This window comes from Aphis gossypii, chromosome 1, assembly GCF_020184175.1.
Source record: "Aphis gossypii isolate Hap1 chromosome 1, ASM2018417v2, whole genome shotgun sequence".
Lineage (NCBI taxonomy): Eukaryota > Metazoa > Arthropoda > Insecta > Hemiptera > Aphididae > Aphis > Aphis gossypii.
Window position 1 is genome coordinate 69215190 of NC_065530.1, and position 19109 is coordinate 69234298.

At 27.5% G+C, this 19109-nt stretch overlaps 1 protein-coding gene across 4 annotated transcripts in view; it reads right to left on the reverse strand.

Annotated features, from left to right (window-relative positions):
- Positions 1 to 19109, reverse strand: part of LOC114129312 (fasciclin-1) — a 63595-nt gene that overhangs the window by 31305 nt on the left and 13181 nt on the right. For 3 of the 4 annotated variants that reach the window (XM_027994008.2, XM_027994010.2, XM_050198178.1), the window contains exon 1: positions 4796 to 5305. The exons of the other annotated variant lie outside the window; for it this stretch is intronic. In XM_027994008.2, the coding sequence (XP_027849809.2) occupies positions 4796 to 4933 (138 nt within the window). In that variant the 5' untranslated portion in view covers positions 4934 to 5305. Of the gene's footprint in view, positions 1 to 4795; positions 5306 to 19109 lie in introns of those variants that run through there. 4 annotated transcript variants of the gene reach the window in all.

Here is a 19109-nt window from a genome sequence, read left to right on the forward strand (position 1 = left end):
CACGATTAAAAACCGAAGGTGTATACATTTATAATAATTTAATGTACGTAGATCCGGAAATAACACATTTTATTGCGACCTAACCTTGCCCGCCTAGTGGTCAATCCTATAATATGTAGATATTACGCGCACCTCATACATTCACACACACACACACATAATATATATATATATATATATATTATAATATATAGCACAGTTAGTCTTCTTAAGTATATATAATATATATGAGTAATGACGAATACACACATGTATATGACAACACACTTAAATACGTAACTATAATTCCAATCCACCGAATATGCACTCATTATGCAGTATATATGCATTTTTTCAGACACGTTAATTTTTATTTAATATTATTATTACAAGTCCTTGGTGATCGCAAAAGCTTAAAAAACCGACACACTATAATAGCGTGGCTATAAGTAGTTTAATGCAAAACTATTATGTTCCACTCATAGGACTCATGGAAAATATCTCGCAAAAAGAGCGATTTAACACGTTGGCATTACATAGACGAAACGGTTCGATAAATAAAAACTTTGTTATATAACTGATATTTTATGTTACGCTTAAATTTAATTTTTCCATTGTGTACTTATTAAAGTCTTTTTCATAAACGCTATATATTTTAATTAATAAAAAAATTTGAAAAATAATGTTTTTTATCAAGTTTCTTTTACGTTCTACTAAGGTTCTTAAATTATATTATTATTATGTGAATAACATACATTTTTGTTACGAAAATATTACATTCATTTCAAGAATTTAAATGAAATATTTTTTATGGTGCAATTATTAATCTCTCTGATGTGTGTTGATTATTCGTCGATTTTCTTGTTCAACTAGGATACCGATAATTCAACGTTTTGTTACAAATTTACAATTTTCTAGAAATTAATAATTAATGTATATTCTAATAATTAAAATAAGATATTTTATTTTTTTCTAATATTATATGGTTATACCAATGAACCATGAGGTTTGGATTGACTGAATAGGTATCTTCTATTCTTTTTTCTTTTACTTTCTATCTAATAATTTAATCATACAGACAAAATATCGCTCAAAAACAAAAACTACTGAATTATCGGTTGTATTGCGGGCAATGCACTCAAAAATAACCACAAGACTACGCATCATCGAACAGCTATATTTCTAGTCTGTTACCGTTTATTTTGGGTTTATTAAATAATATATAATATGCAAAATAGATTCTAAGCCGTGTGCTATGAAATTATCAAATAAAAACATTAAGACACCAAAGTGAAAACCAAAATATGAATCTAAAAATTCTAAACTCAAAAATAAAAATTCACGATTTATTTTGCAATCTATAGATATTTTCGAATATAGTTCGCCCAATGGCGAAGTGCATTCAGATAATAATATACGAACGATGACAGTAATAAATGAACCAGCACTGTATTATAGCCTCGATTATAGCTTATAAGTTATAACGCTCAGAGCTGCTGTTCCTACAAATTACTTTCAGTTGTCACAGAATTACACCAATGAGCGATGATAATAGTATTATTATGTTAGTCTGAAATGAAATAAGGTGGACGGAAAATAAATATTTCTGAACTATAAATAGCTTATAAGTATATAATCTGCAAAATCATGCTTAGTATTTTGTCAGGAGCTATATGAAAATATGCTACTCTTCTTTGGTAAAATTACTTGAATTTGTTCTATTGATTGAAGATTTGAATGAAAAAAAAAACAGTAGATAGTAGGGCCTGTTGTTATAATATAAAAAATGATTTTTCACTCTGTACCATCGATCAATAAAATTCCATTTGATTATAGATACAGTCATCGGCATAGACGTAATTATTATTACAATAAATATTTAATATGATAGTGACCATTTTTTATACAATCAAAGATAACAATTGATAACTACAAAATATAGTACTAAAATTTGGAACTTATGTTAAAATATATGATATGACGTAATATATAATATACGTTGTTTTAGGGGATTTTACATATATTTTATTATATTTAAAGTATTTAACACCCTCTCCATAATAATAGCACCCGATTTTCATCTATGCCATTTATGCCATTTAAAGCTACCAAATAATATTATCATACTAAGTCAGCCTTAAAAGAGATACACTACGGCTATGTAATGAGTTTAAGAGCTTCAATCAGTATCCATCAAGTGCTAAATACACAAAATGATTAGGGCTTATACATTACAAAAAGTAATTTAGTTTAGTTATTTAAGCTAAAAAAAATCAATATCTATACCTGCAGTTTATAACCATTATATTTTTACATTGTGCTATACTGATTTAATATATAATGATTTTTAGTAGGTTCAAATGAGTCGCAAGTGAATATTTTTTTTACTATCACGAGAACAGCAATAAAATCATCATTGTATACTTTATATTTGTCTAAGAAAATATAATAATTGTAAAGCCATTAATCATAATAGTTTGGAAAAAACTAATTTTAACATCAAAAATACCTTACTTACTTAAAATATCTGCTAAATAATAACTTAAACGATATAAATCATCATTACAATAAACATAAACACATGATTTATAAACCTAATGTTAAATCTTTATCTTAAGTCATCGGTTTATTATAATAATAATTAATAAGGTATATAATAAGAAACTAACTAGAATATAATTTTAGGTAGATGCACCGAAATCAAACGAAAATTTATTAAGGGAAAATTGTATAATATTTTAATCTATACTCTATAATATAAATACACGACGGTGTGCAGGACGCCCCCCAAAAAACTGGTATATATGTTCTATATTCAAGGTTAATGTCACGCATACAGATATTTTAGAAGAGTTGAATTGCAGGATATAATATTGCCAGGTGGTCACCTGGCAACACCTGTCGAAATATAATAACAATAGGCTGAGATAAACAGGGCTTACAAAGAGTTCGGATATTTTGTCAATTTACAGCAATAGGTATATATTATATTAATATATAACAAAATATATCGAATAATAATATATACGATATACAAGTAGTTAGTATCAAACGTTTATTAAAGTAGAAAAATTAAATAACGATCAGGAGAATAAACCACTAATTACAAGATATACACTAGGTAATGATGTATGTTCGTCGTACCTACATGTATAAGTAATATTTACAGACAAATATTTTTACTATTTCTCTAAAGACAAAATAAGAAAATTGAAATCATATACAAGGATATGATTCGAATATGCAATAATGTGTATAATTGTACTTTTACGTATATTCTATAAAAATTGCAAAATTAAGTACGAAATTTCAATATCTCCTCACTTATTTAGTTCACTGTTGAAACGAACCACATTATTATATAGGTTTAGGTGTATAGTAGTAGTAGAATTTAACATAATATTATACTGATCTCATGTATGGCATACGTTGGATAGGATAAAAACGGAGATGCATTAACCTCGTGTTCGCTGGCATCTCTGTATTACAATATAGGTATTGCTGGTATAGTCGTATAGGTAATACACGCACAATGGGGTGAGTTTTTTTTCTCCTTTTCTTTTTGGAGCATAAGATTATCAGGTTACTGTGCTTAGGGGCGGTGACGATTTGGCGAAGGTCTTTTGTGCGTCCACCGGGTACGGTACGTATAATATATTATATAGCATATACGACCACTACCTGCCTATCTACCTATCTACCTACCTACATACACGGACTTGAAATTTGATTTTTTTTTTTTTTGTTCGTCCTCCAAAAACACCTGGCGAACGATAGACGCTGCTTCATGCAGTGCAACAACAGATCCGGCGTGTATAATACAATATAGTATTATGTGCCTGGTCACGGTCCATCAGTGAAGTAGGCGGGTGAGAGGGGGGCATTGTAGTAATGGCGAATACCGGTTTATTGCGTCTCCGTCAAGCGTATTTAGTGAGTAACTTATACGAAGACGACGACTCCTCCGCGAGAACAGCGATTTTTCCGATATAGCGCTGCGGCAGCAGTGTGTTCGCATAACAGTAAATAATATTTTTTTAGTTTTTACCAAATCTACCACGATAATTTCGGTTGTAGGTTTCTATAGCTGGCTCACGTAATGACGACAAGTCTCATAATAATATTATAACACATTATTATGATTAGACAATTGGTAAAAATAGGTTAAGCAGTTATACGCGTCGTGAGGATTTTCCTATTTAAAGTCCTGTCATCATTACGTCCTGTCGTTCGCATCCAGTAGTCGGTACCACGTGTCCGAAACAATAAAACAATTAAAAGTTACCTAGGTATTAGGTATGATATTATAACATAGATAATGACTAGACATCGAGTTCTGACTCCTGAGAAAAAAATATACTTCCGGTATGACGACGATTTGGATACCTGGGAATCTGGGTAACCGTTGCGCGAACAAGAATAATTTAAAACCGCAGCCACTCGTACATAAATAACAGGGGAAGGGGGGCTCGTATGAAAGAAGGCTGATCGTTGGCTGCTGGACTCGCGATACTGACGGGGGATTTCGAAAGAACCGTTTCTATCTACTACTACTATATTATACATCTCACGTATTCATATATTATAAATCAGATTTCTCATTTGGCGTTTAATAATATAATAATAGTCCCTACTACATGTACCCATACGAGTGATTTAATTTTCTGTATAGGTACTGATCGAAAACCTGTTTGCCGCCGATCTGCTAAAGAGATTCGCGCGCCAACAAATTACACCGGTTAATAATAAACCGTTTTATGCGTACAATAATATTATTGCTATTCTACTCAAAATAATCGGTTATCATGATTTTTACCTCAGATAGATCGCTAGTCCACGCTAGCGTGTCAATGACCGTCCTGTCGTTGCCGTTGAAGTTAAACGCGATCGTCGAACCGCACAGCAGCATTAGGAGGGCCGCGGACGCAAAGCCCGTGGTGGCGAAAGATTTCATTTTTAAAATAAAAAAAAAACGTCACTCGGTAAAAAACGAAACACTGGAAAATCTTTGAAACTATTCTACGGAAAACGTTATTACTATTAATACTACTACTATAATAATAATAATAATATAACAACGATAGAAACGGTAGGCAGGAAAATTAAGTTCTTAAAAAAAAAAAAAACCGAAACTAATTCCCGTCGAAAAACATACTTGTTCGAAACAATTCGAGGACGAAACTACAGTGCACGAGCACCACCGTACGACGACAGCGATAACTGATACCTGTAAGGCGGTAACGGACAGACTGATGGAAACAGGGGAAAAAAACCGCGGGATGGTACGCCGGTGCTGTTGCCGCGAGATCGGTACAGCGTCTGCTGACGGCGCCCGGCGAAACTACGCGCGGCAGGCGGGCCAGTCCGTCCGGATCAATATTTCCCGCCACCGGTGCGGCGCACTGCAACGGTCTCCCCGCGCCGCTCACCGAACCATGGTTGTCGATTGGTCGCGGGTGGGGTGGTAACGACTAGCGATGGCGATGACGGTCGTCGTCGTCGTCGTTGTGGCGGCAACGGTTTAAGGCGGCGGCGGTGGTCGTTATGGCGGCGGCGGCGTCGCGCGTTGACTCATCGTCGTATCGTATATGGATAGTATATTTTATTATTTCGTATTTACCGCGTCCGCCAGCCCGGCGTATCGTGTGTCCGCAGCCGGTATGATTGGAGGTCGTGTTTTGATTGAGACGCCGAGATTATCGATTGTCTCTCTAGGACCCGACAACGCGACGATAGTCGTAATAATTTACACGTACAGAGGTAGTATAAGTGTGCCTCGACGGTTGAGCAAAATAGAAAACACCGTACCTGTTTTATAGAGGAGGTGAACGATTTTCCATATACCAAAAATTCCTTACAATAAACTATTATAATATTATAATATGTTATCACCGTTATATACCTACATGCTGCAGCTATATAGGTATCTACTATATCTACGTATTAAACCGACGTTAAATCATAATAATATGTGTATCGTATTATCCTAAATAGGTCGTACGCGATAGGTATACAACGACAACGATGATATTATTATTATTATTATATAATATTATATACCTAGTTCTACATCATATCCTCCGTATCGTATACGTCCAACAGGATTTTACGGTTTTTATTAATGCTTTTTAAGAGGAAAAATTCAATGTCATTTCGTGTTCAAGATAATGGATAGTGTAAAATCATCTTCGATCTCGTAATTTTGAGTTTACAATAAAAAAACAATCGATAATAATAATAATAATAAAAAAAAAAAAGTTTACAACGAACAAATACAATATAGGTAGGTACCTATAATATTATATACAAATATACACAATAAACAAAAAAAAAATATTTAGCTGTGCTCACACTTTTATAACAACGCCATTTCAGGCAAGTGGTAACGTAGCTAAAAGTAAAAAAAATAATTAAACTCCATTTTCATAATAAATTTAACCAATTGTTTGTATATGTTTGTATACCTATTTTAGCTTGTTTTTATTTCATTTTTTTAATAAATGTTCGTCGTTGCAGTATTCCCATAACTTATTAATTTGATTAAAAAAAAAAAAACATTCACTTATATATTCTTTTAATTAGATACTTTGTAAACTTCTTATTGTGATTACTATTCATTTAAAAATGCATAACAACTATATTTACTTATCTGTTTATGCTAAATAGTAAATACCATACAGTTAACCATACCGTATAGTTAGACCTATGTAGTATTTTCTTATTCCAAAATTAACATAACACAGTCTAATTTAAAAATATTGTTGAACTAAATTTAATTATATTGTTCTAGTCTCTTGTATAATAACATTTAAGATGATAATTTTATGCTAATATCAAAGAGTACAAAATCAAAACACATTTTTTTTGTCATTTTATCAATTATATATTTTTTTTTTATAAAAATATTGCGGTATTATTATAATATAATACAGAAGAAAAGAGTGAAAAAACATACACATTGTTCTTTTGAAAGGAAAATGTATTTCAGTTGTGACACTTGGGGAATTTTACCACTTATCTAACCTTAACAATTTGCACACACTAAAAGAAGAGACTTTAAGTACTCTTTAGTGCTCTTCTTCTATACATAACAATAAGATCGAAAAAAACTTATCCTTTTTATATTTGTTTTTACTGTATCCTCGAAGTATTAACTTTGCATTAGCAAACCATCATGAACTATATACTTATGTAGCTATGTGTCTAACATTAAGTGTATTATTAATATTATAATTTACTGCAACGTAGTTCTTCTTTATAAAATATGAATGAACACAATTTAGTCTTGGAAAATACAGTATTTTCTATGATTTTGTTATTAACCATACATAATATGAGTACATTATGTTATGTACGTATGTGTGAAACTATCTATGGTTTTATTGAATAATATTATACACGCCTTGTATATTTAAAGATATGCAATTAATTATACACACACATGAATAACTTTTTAAAAATAAGCTTATTTTAAATTACAGAAATAATTATGTTTTATAAATAATAAACAGTTATACCTATATAACTTAATATAACGTAAGTATGTACATGATACTAAATAGATACATTTAGAAAAAATAAATAAATCAAGTAAACTTTAATATTATTAATTTATTATATAGAAAGTTACCTAATATAATAGTAATAATTTACAAACATGTTAAATTTCTACAATTTCAAATATTTAATCAAAATCTTTGCTGTCCTAATAAACACAAAAATTAAAGTAAATAATTTAAACTTTTAAACCATAAGCTATATTTGCACTGAGTATTATTATACCTTTATCTTATATATGTCCAACTCAAAATTCGGGAAAAATTTAAATTTAGGTATTTATAATATGGTATTATAATGTCGAAAATTATCAAAGCTTAACATAATTTAGGTACATATTAATAATAATCTATAGTAACTTTGTTGTCTACATATCTATTAGATCAGAGTTTCTTAACCTGTGGTTCGCAGCTCCCTGAGGGTCTTAGATACTCATGTTTGGGATCCGCGGCACTGCGGAAGCATTAATATATTATAACATTTAAGTACGTTAGTACGTAAATATGCGACAAGATATAATTATAAATGTGTATATTTGTTATGTCTACTTTTGTAATTTGTAACATAAAGTAATTATTATAATTTTGGTTATGATAACATGAGATGTAAAAAAAAATATTCGAAAAAATTTGATAAGGGGGCCGCGATATCTAAAAAATGTTCATCGGGAGTCCGTGATCTACAATAAAAAGTTAATAACCACTGTATTAGATTATTTTGTACTCTGTATAACTTTATATTATATATATTTTATCTACTTGATAATATTTCTTTCTCTCAATAATTTTTACATTTTTTAAGAAGAATTTTGAAGTCTCGAACAAACAGAGGACATGCCATCTCCATGACAACTAAACTTGGATATATATTTAAAAAGATCATATCCTGATGCCGTCCTGTATATACCAAAAGAAAAAAGTATAATGTATATATTATTCGTATTCAATTACATGAGATACATTTTAAAAAAATTGTATGTTTTTGGATTGGTAAAAAAAAATAGTGAAATAGTGAAATAAAGAAAAACATAATACTAATAGAAGTAGATAATTAATAAATTCATATATTTTTTTACCAATAAAATATTTTATTATGTTTATCGAAAAATAACAAATATTTATGTCATAATATCTTCTTCAATAAGTATAAAAATAAAATATAAACACCTTTTAATACGTTTTAAATTTATTTTTTCTCTAATTTTATTCTTTTACCTAAAGCCATGAACTAAGATGTCTAAAGCTCACAAATTTAATAAAATATTATTGTTATATTTATTACTGTTATTAGATATGCCACAGATAATTTTGTATGAAATACCGGCACTTTTTATCACGCTATTTTAATATGGACAAAGCGTTTTGCCCCTTTTACCGCATTGTTCGTGATTGAATTATTTGAATTATTCACTAAATAAAATCCAGCCGTCACTAATAGAATGATAATAGATTTTAAGACATGCTTGCTAGCTGCTAATATTAAATCATATTTGATGGTACCTATAGGTGTTCCGTGTTCGTAAAAAAAAAGTTTAAAAAACCATTAAATACAGCAATGTGTTTAATGAAGAACATACCTATACTTAATACTCTACTTTAATATTAAGCAGTATATTATTTGAAAAATAAATACTAAGGATACAATGAAATGCAGATAATATTATAACATTTATCACTAATACGTGATTAATAGTTAACATTTAATTTATTAAACTGTTAAGTTTGGGTTCAATCAACTATCTGAAAACGTGTGAACAATTCAAATTGAAGTAGTTATAGAATGACGTCACCAAAAACCGTTAATACCATTATATACATTAAATAATATTATAGTCTATAGGTATGTTCATAACATGCATCATTCATTTGGACGTTTGATATTAATTAATGCATTAATGTATTGTTATACAATGCTAAATCATTCATTCGTTAAATCGCCAAATACAATTCTCTTATAATGTTTCATGTTTGTCAATATAAAACATTAAAATAAATTGTTTTTAAGTAATTGTATACATTTAATTTAAAAAATAAATATTTTATGCTATATACCTATAGTTGCTTAATTAAAAAAATATAGATAGTTTTATGCAATATAATATAATAATAAGAATAAAATATAGCTATATTATAATATATTATGGATATATTATAGAGATTGCGATAAGCAAATAATGTTATATTTTTATACAAAAAATAAATGTTTTTCCTTAATACTGACGAAGTATGCATCTATTTTCCTGTTTATTAATAAAATATACAAAATACAACTGGTTCAGTAATAATTATATCCATAATAAATATATTTTATACTATAAAAAAAGACCAAATTATATACATAATACAATATACATTATATTGTGATTTAAACAAAGAAAAAATGTATAAAAAATATATCACAACTTCTCAAGAGATGAGAATAAATCTAATTTAAAAATAAAAAATAAATAAAATATAGATAGAATAATTTATACTGTAAAAAATTTACGAAACGTTTTTCTATCAAATACAAAATATCTATAAGTCAACGAATGTTAAATATTTTGCTTATTTATGTTTTCTAATGTTTATTGATGTATATTATGTTGTATATTGTGTAATTTTAAAAATTGCTTCAAATTGTAAGAACTTAAATTTTTACAAAAGCTTAAGATTTTTAAATTTAAAACATAATAATATGTAAGTTTATTTTATAGTAAAAGTAGGTAGGTAATATTTATATATTTTACTTTAAATCTGTATAATCTACTCCAGTTTAATTTTTATTTTAAATAAATAACTATAATAATACATAGGTACCTAAATATATCAATTCAATATTATATCCATTAAAAGTAACTTGGGTTTCGTAAAATATGTATGATAATATTTAAAAATGTAATATTGTTTTCAGCTTTTGAGTTAATAAATAATATTGAAAAACAAAAATTTGTCAAAAATATATCCCTTGGAGTTAATGTATCATTTAAAGTCCAATAAAACGAATATCTTTGTGCAGAAATTAAATGTTTATTGGCAAATAATATAATGAGCATTTTTAACTACATTTTAATTATCATTAACAATAGAGTAGTTTAACTGACAATAGCGTACCAGAAGATGGGTCAATATGTTCCTTGTCATAGCCTATTGTTTAATGTAAATTATTACATGTATATAATATATTTTTTTCCGTGAACACTCATCAGACCTAGTAGCAACGTCACGGTATACGTAATATCAGAAGGAAACAATGTTCCGGCCGGCTAGGCATACCGCGACCAACGCCCTCGTGAACATTAGGCGAAAATAAAGGTCATAAAATAATAATAATAATATTAACGTAAAATGTATTATACAGGTTTTGTCAAACGTGAAATATTTTTTTGTATTTAAATCTACCAGTAATAGTTACAATAATAATATTATAACACTGCTTATACACAAAAATTATACCACGATTATTATCGCCATTTTATGTGGTTTGGTCGGTATTCGTCAGATGAAGTGACATCCCCTGAGTTCAATCACCTGATTTTCAATTTAACGAAATATGTACCTATCATGGAAAGGTTAGTAGACGCTATAAATCTAACGGATTTCAATGAAACACGTTTAATTTAATTTATAATTAATCAAAGGTAATTGATTTTAGTCCGTAGCAACATTTACGTATAAAATCTATTCGTAATTAACTTTCTTCTCGGACAATTTCCAACTCCAATATTATCAAATCTTTGAAATGTAAAGAAAAACATTTATCCAATAAAAGTGGCATTTTAAAGATTACATAGAGTAAATAACGTTTAAACGGAATAAAAAATATAATTACTGGCTTACAATGCAATAATATTATTTTACGATGACTGATGACTATATTAAAATTTAAAACAATTATTTATTTTAATAAATACGTACAAGAATGATTGTTTTTAAAAAATTAATAAATTTTAATAAAATCCAACTTAAGATTTTATAAAAGAGTTCATCGAAATATTATAATACATAATTGTTTATATACAAATAAAATGTATTTAAAAAAAATAATAGTTTGTGAAAAGCAAGAAATGTAAACATTTTGTATTTTTAATTTTGTGTCTTAAATAAATAACTATTATTTTCAAATAATTATAATTATTAATGGATAAAGTATATGACTACATGTATTATCCAATATCTAGATAAAAAAAAATAGTGAATGTAAAGAAATCAATAGCATTTATGATAAATTTTCGATGTGCTTCTATATAGTCATTTGACCTATAGCTCTATATATTTCCGTACAACACCCATAGATAGCGGTCTCATATAGGATGTTGGGAATTAAAAGCATCCTAGTTATAGTTAACTTTTCATAATATAGAAACTATATTATTAAGAAATACGTGTTTACCAAAATATAAAAATAAAACATTATTTATTAAGAATATAAATTTAAAAATAACTAACTATTATATGTTTCACCATTAAATGCAAATGTAATTTGAATTTTTGAATTTTCTTACTGCTCAATTGTACCTACGTGTAGTAAATTCTTTTATTTAAAACACATTTCTGTTTGATTTGGTTATTAATTAATAGTTAGTATACGTGAAAATAAGTATTAGAGGGAAATACACATCTACATGTATTAATGTATTATACTAAACATTAGACACGGAGTATAACTAATTGGATTTATTAATCGTCTACTCATATACAGAATAGTGGCGATGTTGAACGATATATCTATAATACTGCAAGTAGTTTATTTTGCTTCAATAAGACTTCTCCACACTTTGATTTTCCATACACTACATTAATATGTAGATATTGATTACATTGGTATTCAAAATACTCTGTACTTTGTAGTCGTGCCTATAGTAAACTAAAAGTGTCTGACAATCCATGGGGGTATTTAATCTAATAGCAAGTCGCATTAGTGCCAATGTGCATACTTAGAAGTAACGTAAGGTTTCTTAAATAATTTATAGGTAAGTAAATACTATCCAAATTACATTTGTTTTTTTTTTTAGTTTTTTTTTTAAAAAAAAAAAGAAAAAAGAAGCATTAACTAAGATAAATTTATCTGTAATATTAATGAATATAATTCACATAAACATAAACATTACAAATATGCAGATTAAAATACATTTTTATAAGAACATACTGTGTACACTAGGTAATTCAATATTAATTAAACATATGTACCTACTCACCAAATTGTTCTTCTAATAATTAAAATTATGTTTTGTAGAATTTTCAAATATTTTCAAGTCTTAAAGACTATATTAATTTAAATTACATAAACTGTTCTTCTATATAAGAAGTGTCGTGTAATGATAAACACTTTTTTGTCGAATGAGGACCACCCCTTTTTTACTGTATATTTAAGATAATTTTTTTACGTTCACCAAATTGGTATGCCGAAAATTAAATGTTGTTATTTATTTTTAAAATATTAATAACAACTTTTCAATATTTTTTAATCTAAAAATTAATACCTAAGTAAATATTTTCTTTTAAATGATATTTCACTGATCACCTGGAATTAAAAATATCAACATACTAAGAAATTATTTAGTAGATCAAAGAAAATTCTGGATGCTTGTACATCAATGCATGACTCAAGCATGAGGTAGAAAATCTAAAGAAGCTATTTTTGTAATAGCTTTAAGTATGATAATCAAAACAAAACAAAAATGATTTAAAACTGCATACATTCTATTTTAACCAAACTTTAAAGTATTTAACCAAATATGAAACTCAAATTATTAGTATACTGAAGAAAATTTTGACAATGCACAGAATATTTCTGAAATAGTTCTTTTAGTGATAAACCCTATGAAATTTTTCCGATGCTGTTCTAGTATTACGGTGAGAATATTTCATTATTTAACTATGGGAAACCCTAATCAAGCAGTAAAATTTAATGTAATTTTAATAATTTAAGACACATAGTATTTAATAATGATACCAAATTAATCAATGTTGATAATTTTGTTGAAAAATTAGTTAATTATTATTTATTATAGAGGAAATTATTGTTTATAGTCATTTAAACATGTCTCAACAATAAGTAAAATAACATATACCAAAATTTCAAATAAAAACGATATAATTCAAAGTAATGCAGTTTCGTGAATTGCCATATACACACAAATATTGAAGAACATTAATGACTATGGATAGACTTAAATAAATATTCTATTTAACAATATAATAGAGTTATATTAAAAGAAACTACAGTTAAAAACTGTTTGATTTGAAATTTTTTTGGCTGAGTCAAAATACTTGAAAATTTAATACAAAGTTTCTCATAAGTTATTCTTATAGTGGTTAAAAAATTATAAGAATACATTGGCACAATTTTTTTTATTAGCATTTGAAGTTCAAATATTCACAAAAATTCGACAAAATCATGAATATTTGCAAATCATTTTGTGAGTATAATTCATAAAAATTTTTGCATAAGTAGCTAAGAGTTGAAAATTTAATACAAGATTCTTCATAAGTTTAGCTTACAATAATTATAAAAGAACTTAAATTTTGGTGTATTCAGGCCATTAAAACATAAACCACCTTTTCCACCAATCACTGTAAATTATATCCTAGACTGACAAATCATCTTCGTTCAGAATCGTTTTTCGTATACAATGATACCTATCATTGGATTCAAATTTAACACTCTTATAATATATAATAGTGATCCACACGGCACCTAATGTACAGCAGAACGGTACCCACTTACCCGCTTTTTAAATATTCAATTTTTAATATAACTCTATACATAGGTATTATTTTGTACATTTATACTTCCTAATATGAAATGTTTATTTCAAAACTATAATATTATGTTTTACATTTTCATAATGTGCCTATTATGTCTATACCTATACTGTTAACCATAAAATCTTTACGTTTGCGTTTAGATTAGGTACAATAGGTACACATAGTAAAATAAATATTTTATAACAACATAACATTTTATGATAATATCATAATTATTTGGTAATCACTAATAGTTTCGTAAAAAAAAAAAAATATATAATAGTATACCTACTTAGTTAACATTGTTAACAAGAAGAATTATTACTAATATCACATATAGTATACATTTTGTTATTATACAATTAATTTGCTCGTCAATAATAATTATGTTAATTTAAAAATTAACTATTAACTACCAATAACTAATGTTTAATTTACAATAGACTGTATTAAGATTTAAGATACATTTAAAAAAAAAACACGATGTAATCATATTTAAACGATTACAGTGGCGTCCACGCATCGCGTATTATAAACGAATCATTAATTAAATGAAATGTAATTTAGTCATAGCCAGTGTACCTACACGTCAATACGTCATGTTCTATTTACTATTCTTAGATAATCTCACAACAACAAAAAATACTTATAAATGTTGTTGTAAATATTATAATAATATATTTACTCATTAGTTACTAAACAAAACGATTTTTAATTAGTTACATTTATGCAACATAGTGAAACGTGCATGTTAGTATTTATGACGAAGGGTCAAGGAAAAAATTTATAACACAGAGAAACTTCTTTTAATAAATAATTAACAGTCTTTCATTTCTCGAATATGTCTAAAATGAATACGTATAACTGTATAATTGATAAAATGCGTATATAATACAGGGGTGATTTTTTAACAGATATCACCTATTATCTTTTAATTTTTTTATATAATCTGAAAACAATGTAAAATAACACATACCTATTTTAAAAAATTTAAATTTTGTTCAATTGTTAAACATAAAAGTTTTTTAAGTTTTATTTTATTTTTACATTATTAATTTTTAATTTGATACTTCTAATTAGAATACTTTTTTAAGAATTTCGATGTGTACTAAAATAAAACTTTGATGAACCTGTAGTTTGAATTTCAATTAGTTCAAATAGTTATAAGTATTAACACTAACGTTGCTTAACCCTAGAAATTTATCTTTAATTTAAAAATTAAAATTTATGCAGATGAATATATAATTATTCATCAAAGTACATAATACACAGCCAAATCATAAATTAGCATAAAGTTTTAAATTATATATTATGTTGTAGATTTGTAAGGGATAGCGGGTAGGACATTGTTTAAATACTTTGCTTAGGGTTTGAAATATGCTTGCCACACTATAAATTTTTTAAAAATATTTGAAAGTTCTTAAAGTTAAAGTGTTACTACATCGGTTATCAAGACTTTAAATACTAATTATATTAACAACTTATTCAAAATTTAATTTTTATTCATTGAAAGTTTAAAAAAAAAGTCATGTTTATAGAAATATCAAATAAAAATAAATAACTCAACAATTTATTAGATAATGATAAAAATATAACCTTTTTTTTTCTAAAATGTTCTTTTGACTTTAAATCGTGTGCAAAAATATTTACAAAAAAGTTAATAAATGCTTTTCGAGGTAATGTTTAGTTTAACTGTTAAGAAAAGCACACAGTATAAGTTTCACTGCAATGTCAAGTAACGTACACAATTTTACTGAGTTTTATTAAGTAATATGCTCTGGTTATATAGCCAAAAATGGCAAAATCATAGGAGTTTTGATTGACTAAATAATATAGATTTATTTTTTAGCAGATACATGATTTATAATATTATACCACTGTGCATATTGCATTATTATAAATATACAAATATTTCATGACTGTAGTCTACAGTCTGCAGAAATATTGCATATCAAATATAAAACTATGATAACTATACATTTTTAATAATATTAAAAAAATATATACACATAAACTATACAGTTCGGAAAAAGGAAATTGTTTAAAAATCATACTATATTTATTATTTAGACATGCCCAATATTTCCAATACAGTTTAAAGGCTGGACATTATTGTTGTTTAAATAATTTACAAATTGGTTCAAACATAATACAAGTGCATACTCTTTGTAACAACTAACAATATATAAAAAATATGATTCAAACGGGATTTTTTCGCTACTGCGAGCTTGTAAAACTGTTTGCCTGGAGTGAAATTTCGTCTTAATCCTACTCAGGCTGATTGACGGACTTGGTCGATCCACATCGTTGCGCATGCGTCGTTTATATACTCCTCGACGCCATATCGTCCCGCTGACATCTCATCTATAGGGTGAACAATACACTCCACATCATCAAGTTTTATATCATATGACCCATGAATGGGTTTTCCCCTTTTCGTAAAATGTCAAATTCAATTCCGAATGGCTCATATATATATTATAGTATATACGACCGCAATCTTCCATCGAATATCCAGACGATCATTTCAATCGATGACCGTCGTGTTTTCCGTCTAAATAAATAAATCCTTATAAGTATGTACTTGATAATGTACCTAATAATCGTGTGTATATAGTATATCGATGTATGTTTAGAATTTTTTACTTCGCAGTTGACAATTCGCAAACTACACACGTCAGTGTATAATACATTAAAGATGACGTTGCATTAGCATTGTAAAGCAAACTCATTTTCTATTATTTTTAAAAAGCTCTCCTAGATCAATAAATATAAATATATTGGACCATAAAAATATAACCCGTTTGGACCAAATTAGAAACACTTAATAATAACTGTGTGAAAGCACATTTTTTTAATTTTCACAGGTATATTATAAGAGTTCACGACTGTTTAAGGTTTCTACGCCATGTTTAGCATGAGGAGCACTTGTCGACATTACGTTTACATAACACTAACAGCATTATTATTATTATTATTATTATTATTATTATGACGTAATGTAAAGTGGATACGTTGTTATCGTGCGCGACCGTGTCACACAGTTAGTGTTCACAGTAAGTGGATGATTTCAACGCTGATCACTATCCGTGAGACGCTGTAGACGATAAATCTAGTAAGTTGTACTGTACAGCTGTACTCACAAGAAGATTTCGTCCGACCATCTCGTCGGGAACTGAAGAGTATAAAATAAAACATTATATCGCGTTCCGGTTAAATCGTGGTTGGAATTGCCGACACACCAATCCGTAATTCCTCTTTTTCGGTATTCAATATACTTTTACGTGGTTAGGTCATCATCGTCGGATCATTAAATACTAATCTATTCCGAGACGACGACGAAGATAAAATATTTAATATCATACTACCGTCTACTGCCATAACAATAAAATAACTTACCTTTATACGGAACCGACAATCAGGACTCTTATCATAGAGTACGCCTCGGTGATTGGAAGAAGGAAAGTGGTATTCGTGTTACCGTGATCTATTATATTTTCTCCCTTACATCATATAATATAATATATCAGGGGTGGCCAAACCGTGTCTTGCGAGCCGCATGCGGCTCGCGTCATAGATTTTTTCGGCTCGCATCTTATCGTAACATAAAAAAAAATTTTTTTAATATGAATTTATATATTTTATATAATAATATGACCTTTTTATATATATATATTTTGGCTCTTCCACATTTATTAATATATTTGGTGGCTCGCGAGTCTCTTCTCGCTGGTCACCCCTGATATATATTAGATCGAGATTCTAGTTAACACTGCTCACTGAGAATTGATCTAGAGACCAATATGCGATTTCGTCTATAATCTATATAAGTAGTTCAAACATAATGTGTATATATATTATACAATATTACGTGTATGAATGTGTATTGTGTGTGTATGTGTGTGTATACAACGAAAGAAAAATAAACAATCGTACTGTCTTGATGATAGAGTATTGTGGATGTTGTTATTGTATGTATGCAGCAGCTCACTAAAAACGATCAAACGAATAAATCGCTTCTCGATTGATAGAAGATAAATAACACACCAAAAATAAGTTCAAATTTCTTTTGTATGTTAGAGTAATGTGTATTAATGCTATTTTATTTTATTTTTACGCGTCTAAAGAAAAATAAATAAATAGCTTTTGTTGACAGTTAAAAATAAATCTCTAATAATTTAGTTTATAATTTTCTTTATAATTCTTTCAGAAAGATGAAGTTTTCAATAGGTTCTCCTTATTTCAATTAATTAAAGTTTTGCTTTTACTGAAAATTATGTTAAGTTCTTTAAAAATTATCTATATTATTCATTTGTTTATGTTAAATAAAGACAAATAACACATATCAAAACGGAACAAAATAGTTATTTTAAAATCCATAAAATTTAATAGAACAGTTTTGAAAATTGTTTAATGTGTTATGTAAATTGTATATTTATTATTTTATTTAGTTTTTACAAATAACATATAACAAAAAGTAGGAAACTGCAATACATACTACATAGACCAATTGTTTTGATGAAATATTTCCACAACATCTTGTGCATTTTTCTAAACTACCTATCTATAGTATAAATTTTAATTTCTAAGATAAATGTAAATGTGATATATTAATTTATCTATGATGTAATTATTAAATAATCCTAATATAAACAATATAAATGTACTAGTGCAGAGTGCTGTATGTACCAATTACCGATTTCATTCATTTTCACAAAACAATTAAAAACAATTGAAATAAATAACTGAATTCATTAAACATTTTAAGAACTTTTTATTATTTAATCGTGTTTTAAATTCATTATTAATAAATTCAGTTTTTATATTTTACCTTAAAAACCTTTA